The 20294-nt window shown below is 42.3% G+C and overlaps 1 protein-coding gene across 1 annotated transcript in view; it reads right to left on the bottom strand.

Moving 5' to 3' along the window:
* Positions 1–260: 260 nt before the first annotated feature.
* Positions 261–20294, bottom strand: part of igdcc3 (immunoglobulin superfamily, DCC subclass, member 3) — a gene marked incomplete at both ends in the record, with an annotated part of 60109 nt that continues 40075 nt past the window's right edge. Inside the window, 8 exons of the mRNA XM_080033137.1 lie at positions 261–386; positions 1449–1662; positions 1947–2082; positions 2265–2369; positions 2883–3071; positions 3393–3557; positions 4678–4925; positions 16529–16694. Coding sequence (XP_079889263.1) covers positions 261–386; positions 1449–1662; positions 1947–2082; positions 2265–2369; positions 2883–3071; positions 3393–3557; positions 4678–4925; positions 16529–16694 — 1349 coding nt within the window. The remainder of the gene's footprint in view (positions 387–1448; positions 1663–1946; positions 2083–2264; positions 2370–2882; positions 3072–3392; positions 3558–4677; positions 4926–16528; positions 16695–20294) is intronic.

Genomic DNA, 20294 nt, shown 5'->3' on the forward strand with positions numbered 1-20294 from the left:
ACCTTTTTTACTGGCCTGTCTGGCTAGAAACAGCAGTCCATCAGAAGAAAAGAGCTCTCCCAGACCCAAGCCAAAAAAGAAAAAAAAACACTCCTGATATACAGTCCTTTTTCCTCTAGAAATTCTTAACTTACCAAATAAAAAAAATCTTTGCACAAAAGGAAACACTACTTTGAAAGGAAACACTTGTCAACCTGAGTGAGAGAAGAGTCTAAGTGGACACTGTGGACAGTGTTGTGTGAATTGGCCTTCATACATGACTAGCCTTGGTCCTGCCGACTGCTTCCTGCAGCAGGAGGCTCCTGGAACTGCGTCTCTTGCTCCAACGCAAACTCGTCCAGCGGTATCGTAGACAGCTGGGTGTCGTTCAGCGCGTAGGAGTCAGACTGAGAAACACATGCAAACAGTAGTCACAAAACAGTTTGACAGTTAGAGATAGACAAGAGACGTGTGGGATGAAATATGAAGCTCAATTGCTGCTTTACCCAACCCCCCATGTGAAGCACTATTTTAGTGCAGTTGAGGCTTTTGTTTATTCCCTGAACTCCCTGACTGCTCTTTAATGCTTTTATCACACTGCAATATATGGACTGCCAAGGTAGCCCCTGCCAAGGTAGGCGTTAATAGCTGTAGATTCAGCCAACACATTTATGGCAGGCAGAATATATATATATATATACAGTATATATCCTTATATGTCTGTATATCATCTATTGCTATCTATCTGCTGAAAAAATTTACTTAATTTTGAAAACTGATATTTGCTTAAATTTAGCTGATTAAGTAAATAATCTGTGGACATTGTTTTTCTATGCTTATTGTAAATAATCTTATTTAAAGGTATACGACACATGTTATTACAGCTTGGGTGGAAAAAGTAATGATCAGTTCTGATAATACTTCACTCAACAAAGTAACTTTTGAGTAATCAGGACATAGCGACAATGCAAACAAACAAACAAACAATTGTTCCTATTAGGCAGAGGATCACACATTTTAGAGTAGCTAACAGTTATTTCCATATAATGTAGCATCTAGTTTAAATTTGTTTATAGCCTACTGGTCTGTACACTGTATTAAATGCTTGGAATGTTTACCTAGTTTTGTTCAGCTTTGTTCTCCATTTGTTCAGCTGTGTGTCTTGGCCATGTAAAGCTGATTCTGATTTCAATTTGGAGATAATATTTAAAGTGAGAGCGCTTGTTGTATGTTGTTTCTCAACAAGGGAACCCCTGAGGGTGCATAAGGTCAAGCTTAAACAGGAAATGCTGTAAACTTTGGGTGGATGTTTACAACGCACATCTTTTTTTTTTCCTTTTTCTTTTTTAAGAAATCCTATTTTTTCTTTGAAATATTCTTTAACAATATTGGGTTTGTGTAAATTTTTTCCCTGTATTTAACACAGAATAAGCTTTAATTTCTCTTAATTTCTCCCTGACTGGACTCACCATGCATCTATCTTGTGTTGTGTTGGGTTGAGTGAAAAGTCGCTCGAGCTCGTTGCTGTCGACCACTTTCTTCCCAGCTCCGCAGCCGTGGACCGCCATCTCTCTCCTGGCAGCACCGTTCAGCCCTGAGGCCCCCTGAGAAGACGAAGAGGATTCCAGCACCACACTGTGCGCTGCTTGGGGGGTGGCCTGAACCTTCTTACACATCATTAACCTTGGGATTACATGAACACACAGGCACACACACACACACACACACACACACACACACACACACACGCACGCACACACAGGCACACACACACACACACACACACACACACACACACACACACACACACACACACACACACACACACACACACACACACACACACACACACACACACATAAAATAAAACACTTGTCAGCTGCATACACATGACAGACAGATATACCCTCCACAGCAATTATTGGTAATTTACTTCCATCGCTTCCTGTGATGGAGTTTGCACTGACCTGCCGCGGTAGCTGAAGGCGAGGAAGAGCACACAGAAGATGATGCAGGTGACTCCGATGTGAATGCCGATTATGATGCCTGTGGTGGAGGTTTTGCTCTGTTCATCTTTCACACAGTCGCACGGGGCGTCCAACACTGAGGAGACACACAGTCAAAGCACCAAAAGCACTGTGTCAGGGTGGTGTGCATGTGAGTGTGAGAGACATCAGTGGTCAGCTTGACTTTTCTCAAGACTAAGGATTACAGTAATACATAAACTATGATTCACTGCGGTGATAATGTGGGACAATGGTTTGGTTATTTTTTCAGATAATCACCAGATTTCTCCACTGTCTCCCGAAGCGAAACATATCGCACGGTGGCGTTGCCATCTCCGTGTTGGTTGTAGGCGAGCAGCTTTATCTCATAGACCACTGCAGGATCTGGAAAAAAATAATAAACATATTCAGATAATAAATTATGCACAGGGGTTGAAAAAAATAAAAAATAAACAGGCCAGCATTCATGAAGCATTGCAGAAAGGGATCAATCCTAAAAGGCTATAATGTCTCAGAGTGATGCATGTTTAGCCTTTTCTTTTAGCCCAGGGGAAAAATACTAATTTAGCACCTTTCTTAACCTAGTAACGTTTTTCCGTTTTTGCATATATTCAAGAGGTTAATCCCTTTTCTTGCTGACATTAAGAGTAAGAAGCTTCAAAAATAACTAACTAAATCCTTCTCTGAGGTACACTTGTTTTAAGTTATACTGTAGTTCAGCACAGTTTCGTGAAGGAAGTCTGAGAGGCTTGTTTACGAGCTCAGATCAAATTATCAAAATCTTTTACTTACAAAAAAATAAAGAATACAGTTAGGATATGGATGATAGTGACAGCTAGAAAAAAAATAAAGACAAACAAATCACGTTTGCAAGGAAAAAAAAACCTTTTGTCTCACCGAGCTGAGTGATGCTGTACTGAGTGACGTTGCGAGGGAAGGCAAAGGGACCAATGAACAGCGGTGTGTGGGCTCTTCTGTAAAACAGCCTGAAGCCTTGATGTTGGCCCATCTTGGAGGAGGGATCCCACGTTGCTTGTATAACACTACTGTTTATCACCTTTGTGTAGAGGGAAGGAGGCGCGGGCACTGCAACACAAGACAAACAAGGTATGTAGTAAGTAGCAGCACCTAACAGTTACAGTAATGGTAGAGTTTTTGGAGTATGAGTTATGACACCCCATGTAATGCAAAATCAGTTCAAATGAATAAAAGCAATAATGTGGATAATTCATCTTAGGATATCCATCTTTTTATGGATGTTCTGCAGTTTATAAGCTCATCTTCTTCCATGTTTTCACTCTCCAGCGCTACAAATACGCAGCTCTGTAGCAAATCTCCATACACCTTTATTACGGGTAATAGATATGCCTCGCGGGTGAGTGGGTGCTTGCTCTGCTTTCAACTCACCCTCCCCGTGGGTGCTCTCGGTGACACTGTCCGAGGGCTTGCTGGCCCCGTGGGATGTGTAGGCCTTGACGTAGAATGCGTAACTGGTGGAGGGCTCCAAGTCCCTGATGATCTGCTGCAGTGTCACCGCATTGACGGCCTCCTCCAACTCCATCTCAGTTGGGTCTAAAGGGAGGGAGAAGGTGTTGGTAAAATAGAGGGAGAGAAGGAAAGAGGAAAGATATAAAAAAGGGGAAAGAGGGTGGGGGGGAGAAGCAGGCATTGAAGTGATGGAAAATAGGAAAAGAAACAATAAATAAAATCTGTTTCCATCATCCATTTATATTTATTGCCCATTTCACTGGTGTTATCAGAGCAGCTCTGTTGGGTAATAGCTAATCTAGTTTGGCCCTGGGAGCCTGAATGACAATGGCTGGGTGAATTGTAGGGGTGGAGTGAGAAGATGGAGGGGGTAAAAAGGGGAGTTATAAAGGATGTGTTAAAGCATTTTATTGCTCTTAATCCAGAGACTACCAAGCAGAACCACTTTCTACCTCCAGCCCTCAACGCATTGGGCCATACCATCTTGGAACGGTAATTACAGCAGATCATATTGGTTTGGTTGGCCCCCGGGGCCCTTAATTATCCATCCGATAGAACTACTGAGGAGAACGGCATCTGGCGTTACGAGACTCTCACCACACACACAGACACACACAGACACACACACACACACAGTCACACACATTTGCCCAAAGCCGTAAAAAGCCATAACACTGCATGCGTGTAAATAAGCATGGACAGGGGGCTTGTATGAACACAGAAGGAGCATCTTATCAATAGTCCACAACACATGGATCCCCAGGCAAAAAATCCTGTTCTTTAGTCATCCTTATTATAACCATCAGTATAGGGGAGGATGGGGACTTGGGGGCATATGCATCTCCAAAATTGCTGTTAATATTATTTATTTATGTCTTTGGCCAGTTGTACCCAAATGGAAAACAGCTGATTTACATGATTAACATATTTTCACATAAATACTCCCTGTAGTTATGTGAGTACATTTTCACACATTTATTTGCAGCCAAAGTTTTTTTTTTAATGTTTTAATTACAATTTTTTAATTTTTTTCTATGGACTTATTGACATAAGAAAGACCATCATTTTTAAATACCTGACATGGTATCATTGACACTTAACTCATGTGGTAAGTTTTTTTTTTAATCTATTACTTATTATACAACTTTATCTTATTGGAACTTATTCTGATGCACTCTACTACATCTGGCTATATCTGCCCCACCTGAGGTCCTGCGGACGTGGAGCACATAGCCGACGATGTCCTGTGTGTTCTGGTGGGGCTCCCTCCAGGATAGCTGTATGGTGGTGGGTGAGAGGGCCTGGGCCTGCACGTGGGTGGGCACACCGGGGAGTCCATTGGCCCACAGCACTGTGAGCCGGGCACTGGCCTGTGTGGAGCCCGCGCTGTTCTCAGCAATGCACTGGTAGATCGCCTCGTCATCCTGGCTGATACCATATATGGTCAGCGTGCTGTGAGGGGAAGGCGAGAGAAAAAGGGGGAGCAGGAAGGAAAAAAAGAAAGTGGGAAATAAAAAAAGGATGTGAGAAATCTTTAGTCTAAATCAAAAAAGGTTTACTGTTATACTTGGCAATTAAAAGTATTTGCCATTACATTTATCTTTTAAGTTAAAGGTGCTAAGAGGAACTTTCAGCTTTTGTTAATTCTTGCACCCCCTTTGGGTAGTGTTTTAACTACGCCAGCTGTTGTTCCTGGGTGAGCCTACCCATGACAAAGGCATAAAGAAAAACTATATACAAATAACATTCTTTGCACTGATTGTCTCATTTGCTGTACCATGTAATGTATGATCATCAGAGAAAAAATTTGACTGTTTCAGAAATATTTAAAAGTTCCTTGTAGCACCTTTAAAGTGTTTGCCGTAAAATGTACCAAAGAAGTAGAACACATACTATTAATTGTTTCACTGCTAGAAACACCCACACCTTGCATTGCACATTGACTGACAGTTGAGATGATTTTTTGGAGGTTGTCTAAATGCTGTTGGGGAAGAATATGTCTTTGGACAAGGGGAAATGTGCAAGTTACTCAGATGTTTGACCTTTTATAAATGTATCGTGTTGCCAAGCAGCACTGATGGGAGGAAATCCATCTGAACTTGTGGAATCCTTCTCAGTTACTGTAGGTCCATGAGTCAAATAGGCCACACTCACAATAATTTAGCAACCAATGATAGGAAGAACAATGAATAGAATCCTCATGAAAAATTTACAAAACGGTGAAAATCTGTAGGCAGATTCAGCCTATAACTCTAACCCTAACATACAGCACAAACACCAGCAAACACAGGTCCTCCTCTGTTGAAGTAACTATATCTCTACTTGTAGAGCATCAGATGTTATTTTCGTAAATTTCATGGTTTGCGTAGTATAGCTTGTGATATGTCTTGAGATGCCTTGAAGCAATAAAAGCTTCAAATGTTATTTTTTTTCCTTTTCACTAAAAGTATTACATCTCCCAGAAGTAAAGGACCTTCATGAACAAATTCACTTACTGTGGGTATTTCATACCTGATATAACAAAGATGATGACTGTGACAGTAAGACAGGAGCACAAGGTAATGTATTGTGCATACACTCATATAGCAGATGACTATAGTTCAGAATTTCAGAAAATGTAATTTGCCCACATCAATAGAATATTTCATCCGTCCATGCACACAGATGTACACACCTATGCACACACACGCACACACCTATGCACAGACCCACCCACCCACACACACACGCACGCACGCACACCCACCCACCCACCCACCCACATACATACACACACACACACACACACACACACACACACACACATGAACACACACACATGAACACACACACACACACACACACACACACACACACACACAGTCAATTGTTTTTCTCAATGCCTTTACCTTATACGCTGCATTTTCTAACCATTGCTCCTCTGTGCTACCTCTGCTCTTTGTCCTCATCTTTCTAATTTACCTCCTCTACTACTTATTTTTCCCTTCAACCTGGCCTTTCCAATGTTATAGAAGACAAATAAGGGGGGAATGTGTGTGTATGTGTGTGTGCCTCGTGTGCATGTTGAGAAGGTGTTATTAGACAAGAATACATAATCCACTCCTCCCAGCAAAAGGAAAAATAAAACATTTAACATACTATGCAAATGAGGCCCTGTGGCGCAAAACATTTCTTCACGCCATTTTCATGCCAGGGCCATATATTCTGCATTTAAGGTATAATATGTGCAGGAGTAAAAGTGGCGGTAACCCACAAATAATGAATACCTTGGGGATGCTATAGTGCTTGAGTTGTAGGTTGTCCGTTTTCTCTGCTTCAAGACAGTGTTTTGCCCTGAGTTGTAGTGTTTCATGAGATCAGAAGCACTTTAAAAGAAAAAGGTGAAGAGAAAAACCTCCTGTTTTCACGCTCTCATGCTATGCTTTATATTGAACCAGAAGAACAACCACAGGAGTTCATGGTATCCTTCAGCAACCTGCTAATCTGTCACCTGCCGTGTGAAAAAGCCTGTCGAACAGATCCTCATCTTTCTTTGACTGACAGGTTGGACCCGCAGTATAAGAAATTTAAAATATATAAGGAAATGCCATGACGACTTCCGTTGAGGGGGGAAAGATACAATTTACTGAAAGAACACCTGGTGTCCCTGTGCGGTATACACGTTGTCTGTCACTGGCCGGACCTTCTAGACCTGTGAAATGGGACATGAGGAAGGTGGCATTTCAGCTCTCTAACAGGCAGTGCTGCTGACCTCATTTCGCGCCTTGGCGTTGGGGTTTGTTAGGATGGACTTGTAAGGACAGGAGACCGGGTGTCCTGGTGTCAGCGGGCAGGAGATGGAGAGAAGTGAATCATTCCATTTCCTTTTCAAAAGTGGTGTGCTGCCTGAGACACAATTATTGTACGCGTCTAATCTGGGTCAGAATTGGTCTGCGAGTGGAGGAGTTTTTTCTTCTCTCCAGTCTGTCTGTCAGGTGGATTCAATCTGGATAATCATCAGGTCAAGGCAGACCCCACTGTGTTGTGTGTGTGTGCCCCTCTCTCCGAGCCAATCTCACATCTGACCTCAGAGGTGGCTGGCAGCAGTGGCCCAGCCCCTCAGCTCGCTACTCAACCGTCACATTTTCTGACAGCCTTTCATATCAGCGATGGATGGAGTGTTTGCAGATAGGCAGTCTAACCAGACGCAAGCAAAGAGGCCCCCAGGGGACGCACAAACCCTTCTATGCCTCTGGGACCTGGCTGGATGGGCCTCTAGAGCTTGTTCGTGGAATGCGGGGGGACATTTCACAAGGCGTTGCTTGTTTCAGTAGGTACAGTGGCGTCCAAGCGCGTTCTCAGATAGGCTACACACGCTTGAACACACACACACACACACACACACACGCACACGCACACGCACACACACACAGAGACAGACAAACACACACGCCACATACACGTTGGCAGATCCTGCTGACGTGGAGCTTCTGAAATTCCACACCTGCTGTCAAAACTTCCTTTCCAAATTCCATAATGAAAGATTAATTGGTTTTGACATTTCAGAGTATAAGAATATGACACTGCAATAATTCAGGCATATAAAAATAAAAATAAAAAAACTCCATAATCCTGTATATAGGTATTCATTTGATTTGTATCTTTTATCAAATTATCACAGAATATCAATGAGTTAATCTAAGCATTCAAGTTTTTTCTGTCTAAATATTTTTTCTGTCTAAACTTTGAGGCTATGACTAAATATTAAAGTTGCAGTCCGCAAGATACTGGGCTTGGGTTTCACATTGGCAAACACTTTTTGGACACTTTCTAGAAATAATTGAGCAAATGAGGAGCAAAGTGTGTGTGTGTGTGTGTGTGTGTGTGTGTGTGTGTGTGTGTGTGTGTGTGTGTGTGTGTGTGTTTGAAGTAGGTGTTACTCTGTTCCGCTCTGTTGCTGCAGCTGGAAATGCAAACCACAGTCCTTCCTGTACCAGGATGTATATCAGGCAAAACTTGCAGGATACCGGATATTTGTAGGAATTTTGAGGGTTGAATCACAACAACTGTGTTGAAATATTCAAAGACCAAGAACAGTCTAGATAACCATGTTATCTGAGTGTTTAAAATTCAAACTGTATCTCCTTTCAAGTACCAAATTCTCAGTAAAGAACATTTCAAGATGACACAGTAAGGTGGAATCCCTCTTTTATATACATCTTTGATTAGGGAAGTCTGAGTGAGGGAGATGGAGAAATCTGGGAGCTATATGGTGCTTGAATTGTGGCTCTTTGCTTGTCTTACAAGAGCTCACAAAGCCCAAGCTGTCCTGTCCTGACAGGTTGACACCATCATTTACTCATCAGTTAGAGGTCATATCACAGATTGATGGATAAGGCTGTGGGCCAGGGGAGTGGCTTGGGCCTATTTGTTTGGGCGCTGAGGATGTGTGGATGTGTGTGTTGACTCTACATTGTGTCTGAGCAGAACCCTGTCAACAGCCACAGTGCGGCCATTCTGCATCAAGCAAGTGTGTGTGTTTGTGGGGGGGGGAGGGAGTGCAGGGACAAAGAGAGAACAGGAGGGAGAGGTGGGGGAGGGAGGAGCGCTGAGCTGTCTCTTGGCTGAGAGGAGAGGGAAGGGCCCAGGGATATGACTGATTACAGGCAGGGTCAGAGTTCAAGGCCAATGCCCAGGCCCCAACTCTCTGTAAGGGGGGCGGGGGGGACCAGGAAGAGAGGGGGATGTGTGGGGCACAGAGAGGGGCCGCAAACAAGAAAGGCAAGTCTCGGTGAAAGAAAGTGGTGGAAAAAAAAGAAAAGGAAAAAAAACATTTGAAAGGATTCTGCAACGAAATGTCCAGATTTGTTAGGTATATAGCCTGGTCCTTCAGATGTTCAGATGGCCATTAATTATAAAAACACACCGCAGCGCTCCCACACACACACACACACACACACACACACACACACACACACACACACACACACACACACACACACACACACACACACACACACACACACACACACACACACACACACAATCGTTTCTTCACTTGATAACTTAAATTATTTACACACAATTTTAAAAGAGTAAATTTACTAGTGTATGTGTAGTGAGTAAGTAAGTAAGAGAAAGAGATTATTTTGGAAAACTACAAATTATATAACAATTTTCATCATCATCGGTTACAATATTGCTTTTAAAGCAATACAGTATGGCCTTCAACCTCATGATTAATTACACTGTCTAATGTGACACGGCAGCCTGGACGTGTTGGATGATTACACATGTCAACATAAGAGAATTAAGAGTCCTTATACATACAGTAATTAGCAACGGCTCTCAAAGAGGATTCAAATAGCCACGATAGCATGTTTTACAGGAGCCTGGTCAGCAAAGGCCAGAAACGAATGGGGCTACAATAATGTGTGTGTGTTTGTGTCTGAGCGTGTGTGTGTGTATATGTGTGTGTGTGTGTGTGTGTGTGTGTGTGTGTGTGTGTGTGTGTGTGTGTGCGTCAAGATCCGTGTGACAGAGAGAGAAAACACACAGCTTCAACCTGAGAACTGCAGTCTTTTTACAGAAGCAGGCAATCAGCTCTTCTCTAACATTGACATTGTCACATCTTACAAAGATTTTCCCAAAGCTGTGTGCTTTTTTTAGTGTAAAGTGTGCGTGCAGACGAGAACTAACGGACATCATGTTTGATTATGCATGTGCACAACACGAATGGTGCACCACGGGGCTATCAGTGCACATATACGGGCTCACTTGCTTTGTGATTAATGTGTGTGCATGCGTGTGTGTGTGTGAATGAAATGCACAATCGATTCCCCTTCCTTCCCTTGTCCGATTTGCTTTTGAAGGTCAGCGTCATGAAAGAGGACCGAGGGGGGAAACTCTGTGTGTGCAAATTTTTACACAACAACACACACATAGACGCACACACACACACACACGCACACACACGCACACACACACGCACACTCACACACACACACACACACTCACACTCACACACACAGATACACAGACGCACACACATTAATTAAATTCTCTCTGCTAGGTATGTTGCTCTCACTGTACTGTATATCCTAGTTTACCATATCAGAAAGACTACGTATATATAAGAACAGAGTCATTGTGCTGCCTTTAGCTGTGGAATATCATTTGCATATCATTACCATTGTTTTTGCCTGGTTTGGAGTGCCCCAATAGTGCTCCATGATACACTATATTTAAAAAAAAAAAATCTCCTTTCCCTACCACATGGCTTTTTAAGCCGCAGGTAACTCACTTTACTATTAATTAGGGCTGTCAATTTAACGCGTTAATTTTGATTAATTAATCACAGAAAAATTAACGCGATTAAAAAAATTAACGCAGATTAATCGCACTTTGACCCGGTGCAAAAGTGGTGCGCAGCTGCACCGAGCTGCACCTGTAGCTTGCATACGCGGCCCGCACGGGTGAAAGGGAGAAAAGTAAAGAGAGAAGCCGGGGAAAGGGGCCGGCCCGAGGGCTCTATGGACGGTTTATGGGATGCTTCGGGCAAACAAGCATGAAGGTAGGATGACATCTTACTTTATTCTCCGCAGTGTCTGTGCATTATTGATTTAGAGGGTGCAACAATGTAGGTTCAAAACAGTATCTCTCAATCTTCCTCCGTGTGTGTCTCAATTTTGTTTGCTAGTTGTCTCGCCTCCCGCGTAAACGGACACCCGCCCGTGTGTGTGTGTGTATGTGTGTGTGTGTGTGTGTGTGTCAATATTTTTGCCTATGAGTACGACGATGGTGAATGAATCTGTGGCAGTGCAGCGCTGTCTGTTGTGGAGACAGAAGTTACGAGAGACGGAGAGAGAGAGAGAGAGAAACAAACTGAAGCAGGCTATACAGCTGTTTATAAACAGGTATAAAAGTGTCATAAAAGTATGCGATTAATTTAGATTAATAGATCACAGAGCCTGTAATTAATTAGATTAATTTTTTTAATCGCTTGACAGCCCTACTTTTAATATTTCCAATGTTATCTTCTATAAAATATATAATTACGGATGTGGCAGTGGAAAGCCTTGGATCATATTGGTTGGTGGTTCTGCTCATGGCCTCTCCACTGTATGTACATGATGTGTAATTAAAGTAATGGACGAAAATGTTGGCTCAATCCAATTGATCTAATTAATCTAAAGTTCCTTTGCTTTGTATTACATATTTATGTTGTCTTATTACTTGTTCTGCCTACAATATGTGATTCAGGCAGGTTTAGCATAATCTATATTATTTACACCTAACACCCCATGCTGATCTCATCTGTGAAGAACATCACACTGGTGGATTGAAAAAGAAACATTGGGAGTAATGCTAAAACAACATGTCCAAATATCAGTTACTCGATTTAGAGAAAATGCCAGAAACTCCAAAATGAGACAAGTACTGACTCTGCAAATTTGAACATTTGCTTTCAACTGCACTTTGATGATGGTAACGATATACATTTTAGTTTCCTGGTGTTGGTTGGACACCAAAACAACTAACAGACCCTAAGGAAATTCTGATGCACATTTTATAATATTGTCTGACGTTGACACTAAATTATTATGTGATTCCCTGCTTTATGAGCTCAGATAATCTGTGTTTCCTCTACTCACTGCATAGTTCAATTACCGGTACACAGCACAAACTCTTAAGATGCACACTAAGGCTACTCTGTTCTCTAAGGTGCTGTTTATATTAGGGCTGTCAAAATTAGCGCCTTAACGCAGGGTGATTAATTTCTGGAATTAATGGCGTTATTTTTTTAACGCATTTAACGCATGCGCAGAATGATCCGCCCCGTACATCCCACCGGCTCTGTACTACAGTCACTCGTTGTGGCTGACCCAGGATCAGTAGCTGCGCGCAGCCAAACATAGCAGCACGTTAGCCCGTGCCGTGTTTTAAAGTTTTAAACTGCTAACGGTCACGTCTGTGTCGGGGGCATAGATAGTATATAAAATCAACTGCCGCGGCTGGCAGTTGATGTCGGGAGCAACAGGAGGAGAAACATTGTCCGCTCTGTTCAGAGCCCGCGAGGACACAAACGTCTGCAGTTTTCAGAGGTGTGTGTGATCAGACATCAACATAACGTCGGTTTCCTGGTACATATGAACAGTCCCGCACGCACACACACACACACACACACACACACACACCGCGGACTGTAATCAAGTTGTATTTAAGAATGCACAACCTATAGGTTCACCAAATAAATGGCATTCTATAGCCTATCCTATATTTGCCCAAAGACATAGTAAAGAGTCAGACCAATTGAATTATGGTTTGGTTTAAATTTATTTTCAGTATTAAAACCATAATTTGGATTTTCAATTAATAAACATAACCTACTAATTTTAAATGTACATATCCACCTTCTGTCATTTATCTTTCCGTTCATACAACAATATACAGAGAAAATTAGAATTTTTCAGGCATATTTCGAATGGTAAAATTAATCGTGATTAATCGTGATTAATCCACAGAATCCTGTGATTAATCTGATTAAAAATGTTAATCGTTTGACAGCCCTAGTTTATATACTATAAAACAAAACGGTGCATCTACGAAGATTACTTCGCGGATGCACCATATCATTCACATGAAAACAGCAAACCCAGGCTTGGAACCGCAAAGTTTTGGTATCTTGTAAACTGGCGAAACCGATTTCTCTGGTAAAACTGACGTCACGGCTCCACTTCACACATGCGCAGTCTAGGCCTATTACATTTGCTGTCAAAATACCCACACACGAGTTATAAAGTTAGAAGACAACATGCACGGTGTCTCCGCGGCACCATCACTGTGATCAGCGGAGAGTGTCGTGCAGGGCTCAAATGTAACACTCGCCAATTTAGTCTAAGCGATTAGTAAGTTATCGAGACCACCCGCCACTTTGGCTGGTGAAAGATTTGTGCTCCGGTGGTTTTCCTAACAAAATAGACTTGTGTCATCACCTGTAATGCCAGGGACAGCTTTCTACATTACAAAACACTATCTATATATCAACGCGCAGCAGTTAAGTTACTGTTCAAACAAAAAGAGCATTAAGGCTACCGCTTCACATTAAAAGCATTTTGCTGGCTTCACATTAATAGCATTTCACTGGACAAACGTGAGTTCACATTTATTTTGAAGTACGCCTAACAGGAAAGTAGCCGCTCACAAAGCCGCTTCACAGCTCTGCAGCGCTGCAGTTATAACTGCATGTCAGCATGGACAGAAAGCTTGTAATTTACAATACTTGTAACCCTAAGCCTACACCAACTGCTTCATGAACGTAATGCCTCGTTTCCACCGAGTAGAGCAGGTCGGGTCGGAGCGGCTCAGAGCGGGACAGCTCACTTTTAAGAATCTCGGTGGTGTTTCCACCGCCGACCCTACCCTTACTGGTTGGGCGGGGTTTAGGCTGGACAGTGATAGCCGCCGTCAGAATATGGGTCAAACTATCAGGCTGAGGAACAACTGTTTTTGCTTGGTCAAACCAGCCGCTTCTTTATTTATTCCCCCCGTGTTGTTGTGAGCGTAAACGCACAGAGATGGCTCGGTGAGCGAACAGCGCTGGCTGCGGCAGCTATGTGACATCGTAGCAGTGGGACACAGTGTAGCCAACTGATTAATTTAATGACGAGGAAAAAACACACAATAAACAGTGCTGCGCTCACATTTTCGCCAAAACACAAGACTCTCTTCACTCTTGCCGAGGTGACTACACACGGCAGAAATTATTCTTTCGACCAATAAACGGACGTCATGTGTAGCTCCGCCTTTTCGGCACCCTTTCAGGCGGCTGGTACCCCAACGGAGGAGTACCAAAATTAGGAGAGGCTTAGAGCGGTTAGGTGCACTTAAACCGTACCCTACCCAACTTTTGGCAAATGAAAAGCCAAACTACCCGGACAGAACCGCTCCGATCCGACCCGCTCTACTCGGTGGAAACGAGGCAGTGACATTCATTTTCGGTTACAGTGAGGTTTTATGCATCAAATTTTACCGGAAGAGCTACTAGGCTAAGTGTCACAGCCGACTATTGACTTGGCACGCATACTACAGGGATTTTGGCCTGTTTTCTCAATCAGAGAGTGGGCTTTTTGATGCATGAGATCCATATACTAATGGTGGAAAGAAGAAATGCTTTGATGCACACGACTACCCGCTCTATCTCTCTCTCCTCATTTGTTTCTCCTGACGACTAATCATTTATCTTTTGACCATTCGTTTCTTTGTCTTTTTTTGTCTTATATCCACGTCTTGCCTCTCATTTATTTCTCCCATCTCTTTGTTCCTTCTATGTTAGTCCCTCACTCCAATTATATAGACTTATATATAGGTTGAGTCAAGTGGGAGTGGAGTAGCGTATGAGCAATGGAGGTGTCTGCTCCCTTCACTCACTTCTACAGATTTCTCTTATTGATTTGTTTTTATATATATAGGCTATGCATTTTTCTCTCTCTCTCTCTCTTTCTCTCTGCATAATAACAACATACGCAGCCAGTTGGCTGCTAGGCTCAACTGGGAAAACTGAACTTGCCATGTGCAGTAAAGCACAAGAGATTTCACTGAAAAACAAATTTACTGGATGGATGGATGGATGGATGGGGTGCAGCAGTCAACAATCACAGACCCAGCAGTATTGGAAACATGCTGGACACTTGTGCCTAAACCTTTTCAAGTTATTCCTTGAAACCATGTGCAGAAAAACAGCACAAAAGTTGAGCCCGATATATTATCAGCCATCATTCAGCTCACCTAAACCTCTGCAGAGGAGCAGAAAGGCAGCTCCGATTTACAATTGGTTATTTTTACTCCAAGGTATATGCGCATTGCATACTGTACTGTGACACAATAAAACAGTGCAACGCTGAGAAATGGTAACGGACAGAGGCGGCTGCTGGAACCTCCGCCTGACATTCCTGGGGACTGCCATGGGAAAGCATCCAACATCCAGTCAATACACTGCTCACATACAAAAGGCACAAATAAATTGAGGCTCATGTCTTGGCAGGCATGGATTCCAGCAGCTGCCGTGTAAGAGGCAACAGGAACGCAGGGAAAATTAACATTTGATGATGCCAGTGATCAGATCAAGGCAGCAGTGATTAATACTGACATGCATATTACGTCTGTGAGCTGACTGTAACTTTGTGAGGATGCAGTGAGTGCTGTGATGGATGAGAGAGATATCTGGGCTGTGTAAATGACGGTTTGCATTATGTGAGGGTCTACTGTACATCATATATCTCAGTTTATTTCAGATTAAATCACTAATAAAACTACGTCATGGATTCATTAATAGTTAACAAGTGCTTAAAGGCAGACTGTGCAACATTTTATTTAAAAAAAGAATATTAAAATAATTATAATGAATAATAATAATAATAATAACTCAAATAATCCTTCTCAATGATCACTTCTGCCCTACTAGAATATGTGGTGGTGTGTTTATCTGCACAGTCATCCTCTCTCTGGCTGTATTTTACATAGTAGAATTTGTTGTTTCGTTTTGTAAGCAGAAGACTCAGGTATAAGCGCCACCCAAGCTCCTCCCTGCTACTTCCTGTAACTGTTCTATATAATAAATAGAAATATAAACACATGGACAATATATATTAATCTGATTTCACCACTGCAACCACTGCAAGCTCCCCAAAAACCAGATGCAGGAAAAATGCATATTACAGTGTCTTATAGTAGAAGCAAAACTGAAAACTTTTCAAATTGAAATAGTTGGCATTCTGTTTTTCCTCCTTACTCTAAAGGCCAGGACACACCGGTCCGACTACCGACCGTCGCCCGAAAATGGAGTCTGCCGATTCAGGCAGCTCTAGTTTGCCCGTCGCGGCCAAAAAAGTGCAAAGAACACACTGAGCCGATTACTGACTTTCCGTACGCTCCTGCGCTTGCGCGGGACGTAATGTCTCCATAACAGCAGGCGGCATAACAACAGTGTGTCCTGGCCTTAATACATCTATGGATAAACCTTTGTGTGTGTCTTATTTGTTATAGAATAGAATAATAAGCCAGAGGTTATTTTTTACCTGTTGTTGTTCCTGAGTTTGACGTGTCCCCCGGGCTCTAGAATCTGCCCGTTCTTCAGCCAGGTGAGCTGGGGCTCCGGCTCGCCCCGGGCCTGGCAGGTGAAGATGGCTGTGGTGCCGACGGGCCTAGCGATGGACTGAGGGGCTTGAACAAACTCTGCTGGAGCTAAACACAGGAAGGAAACAGGGTCAGAGGAGTTGGCCTGGTTCCCACAACAAAAGAGGACAGTGCCAGAGAAAAAAAGAAACACAGAAAGAAAAATGGAATCCAAGGTGCTCCGAGGAACTTTCAGTTTGTGTTTATTCTAGCGCCCCCTTTGGATAAAAGCGGTAGTGTTTTTTTTTTTTACCACACCAACTGTTGTTCTTGTGTGAGCGTACCCGGACAAAGGCATTAAGAAAATATAAAAATAGCTATATTTGCACTGATGCTCTCGTTTGCTTTTTGCATGTAATTCATGATCACCAGAGGAAAAATGTTGACTGAATATTTGAACAGGATTAAGGGGGTGCAAAATCTTGAATTACAATAAAGTGTCAGAAAGCAAGAAAAGAGGAGAAAAAGCAAGAATAAAGGGACAAAGTGAGATCCATGAAAAGGACAGAGAGGGTAAGAATGAGAGGGGAATAACATGAGAGCCCACAGGGTTTTCTAGGTGGCTGTTATTTACTAATAGAATAAGGGTGTATTCACACTGGGAAAGTCCGCTAGTGCACTTGCTTTGGTCCAGACCAAATAGAGTTTTGATTTTTTTTGTTTGGTGTGGTCCACTTTCATATTGCCCCTTTTGCAAGTGAACCAGCATTACGAAGCAAAACCACACGTGATCTGAGGTCATTCATTCATTGGACAGACATTCTGGGGTGGAGAGAAACAGGAAGCACGAAGTTTAAACTGCGAAATATATATCATTGATATAATATGGGGCTAAAAATAATAAAAGGGCCTACATCTAACCTATAAATAAAGAGGAAAAACATCAAATTATTGTTGTTTCATATGGTCATAATGTGTAGCCTTATGTCAATGCCACGTTATGTGGCTTGTAGCCTACGATGTGAAACATCATTTTTACTGTATTTTTGGTGCTGGATGCGCGTCACGCGAGAAGAATAGGCTCAAGCTGACACTCAGCTGATTAAGCTGTGTATCAGCTGGGTCGGCGCAGTTCAGCTCCAAACTGACACGGGGATAGTATTGACGGTCCCGTACATGGGAAGCAAAATAAAAACACACACTTCTTGCGCAGCGTGAACCTGTTGGCACTGTGCGAGAGACGCTCCCCTCTCCTTCATCTGATCGCTGAACACATTCAGCATTTATATTGTTCTGGGCTCCCGGTCAAACCACAACTAATCTTCCTAATAATGGTGACAACAACACTTTCCCATAATGTGAAGCTGACGGCTATTTATTAAAAAAGAAAAGAAAGAAAAGGCACAGTGCCTCCTGCATTTGGGTCGGATCGAGTCCGAACAAATTCACACCACAAATTAACTGCAGCAGAGTGCGTTTGGAAACGCATCGAGACTACCTCTTCAGCTGGGTCTCGGAGCGTTTGTTTGGTCCGCACCCGAGTGCGATTGCTGTATTCACACCTGCCTGAAAGATGCGCACCGAAGGCAGAAGTGCATCTGAGTTCGTTTCAACCGAACTAAACACGGCATGTGTGAATACACCCTAAGTGTACTGTATTATAGGTGTATGGTACGAATGCTGCTACTTAAATCAATTCAGAGTCAATTATCAGGATTAAAGGAGCCCCCAGATCAATGCAGATACAGGGAAACAAAAGAGAGAAAGCACAGAGCAGAAGGCTGGAAAGAAAACAGAAAGACAATGCAAGTCCTGCTTAACAGCAGCACTACTTGGGACTTATGTTGTTTAAAACAGCAACACATTAAAATGAAATAAACTGCAGCAGTTTATAATTGCATCATATCCTGTCCCAAAACATGCTACAGGCTTCCAGCTATGGTCAATTACTGGTAATAACTTATTCATGAAGTAGGTGCTTTACTTAAATCACATTAATTGCCGTTACACAGGCTGGATTTTTTATTTCCTGTGCTGTTGTTTTCATTTAAGGTGACTCAGTGATTCGATAACCCAAATTATTTATACCCACATTAACTGAAATGTTATGGTAATTACAATATCTCAGGAGTCATAACTCGAGGGAAGAAAGCTGGAACACTATTAGGCACATCATAGTGCCCGCAGTCCAAACAGCTCTACTGCGCTACCTTTATTTTGTCTATTATGACTTAACTCATAATGACCTACTGAGACTGAGCAACTGGAGGCAAATTGTAAATGTGTACATCTTTAAACAATTAAAATATCCTTCCCAATTAAAAAAACAAAAACAAAAGGAGATTTGGAAGACAGTCATTGACAGAGAAATTAACATTCACTCATCCGTGCAAGGTCAGTTTGAGGTATATCCTTAACCGTTTTAAGCGTAAGCATTAGGCTAATGCTTAAAACATTTCTGACACAGGCAGATTTTAGACAAAGCAAGACCAAAGGGGCATTTAGTCAATCCTTCAGTGCTTTAAGCCCACAATTATAAAATAAAACAGGATACATAGGGCAGCTGAGCACTGCAGTTTTTTTTTCTTTCATACAAGATGAGTTTTGGGACTATTTTCAGCTGCAGATGAATACACAATTGATGCACTAGCGAGCTTTTACAGCTGCTGTGTGTGTGTGCGCGAGTGTGGGGTGGAAAAAAAGAATCATAGTCGTATAACATGCTATAGTTTTTCAACAACAATGGAGCTCTAAGGCTCAGAGGAATACGCTAAATTAGCATTTGGCTACACAGACAACACATATCAGTCGGATTGATTTATTTTTAAGGGATTTGTTGACAAGAAGAAATATATTGATTACCAACACCCTTATCCTTTAATACAATAGCTACAGTACATTTGAACCATTCAAACATCTTGTTCTCTTACTAGTAGTTTGCTTTGTGTCCAGTTTAATATATTCCTTCTGCTGTTATCTGACATGTTTTTCAAGGTCAGCATCTCTGTTCCCTCATTTGAAAAGCTGAGAGACCGCAAGGCACTTGAATGGAGGCTGCTGACAATGTGTGATGGTCCTCTAATTCATACCTTCCTCTTTTCCGTTCTCATTCTCTCTTTCTCACTCACGCGCTGTGATCTTTGAGGGCTGTCTTAAAGGCGAAGGTCAGATGGAGCTCGGAGAAGATATTGATTTGCACCTGTATGGGCGTGGGTTATATCATCATGACCACCATAAATCCATCTTGCTCTTGTTTTTATATTATGGATCTCACAATGATTTTTCTTACGGTCTTTGTTACTCTTGTGTCTCTTTTGTCCCCCAAAATGAACCAAATGGATTTTCTTTATCAGTGCAGGCTTTTGATGTGTGATGGTTTTATAAGTCCACCGTAGTCCTGTTTTGAATAGATAGCCATTGAAACCCTCTCATATTCACAGTGGTGAAAAGTGGTTTATTTACACTACACATTTACAGTAAAACTTGAATGTATTCCTTACCTAACCTACATTCTGTACATGTGGAGTTTACAGTACACCTTTGTTTCAGCAAATCGATCACTATCACCTAAGACATTGACACATCATCAACATCCATGGCTTTTCTTCTTTGTTCCTGCTATAGGGTACGGGCTTGTCTCAGGCTTGACAGGCAGATCAAATGAAATATTGATCAGGATCAATACGACCATGGGCTGAAGCAATGTGGTCCATCCGATCAATATCTGAG

Source organism: Ammodytes marinus (genome assembly GCF_949987685.1).
Source record: "Ammodytes marinus genome assembly, chromosome: 1".
NCBI lineage: Eukaryota > Metazoa > Chordata > Actinopteri > Uranoscopiformes > Ammodytidae > Ammodytes > Ammodytes marinus.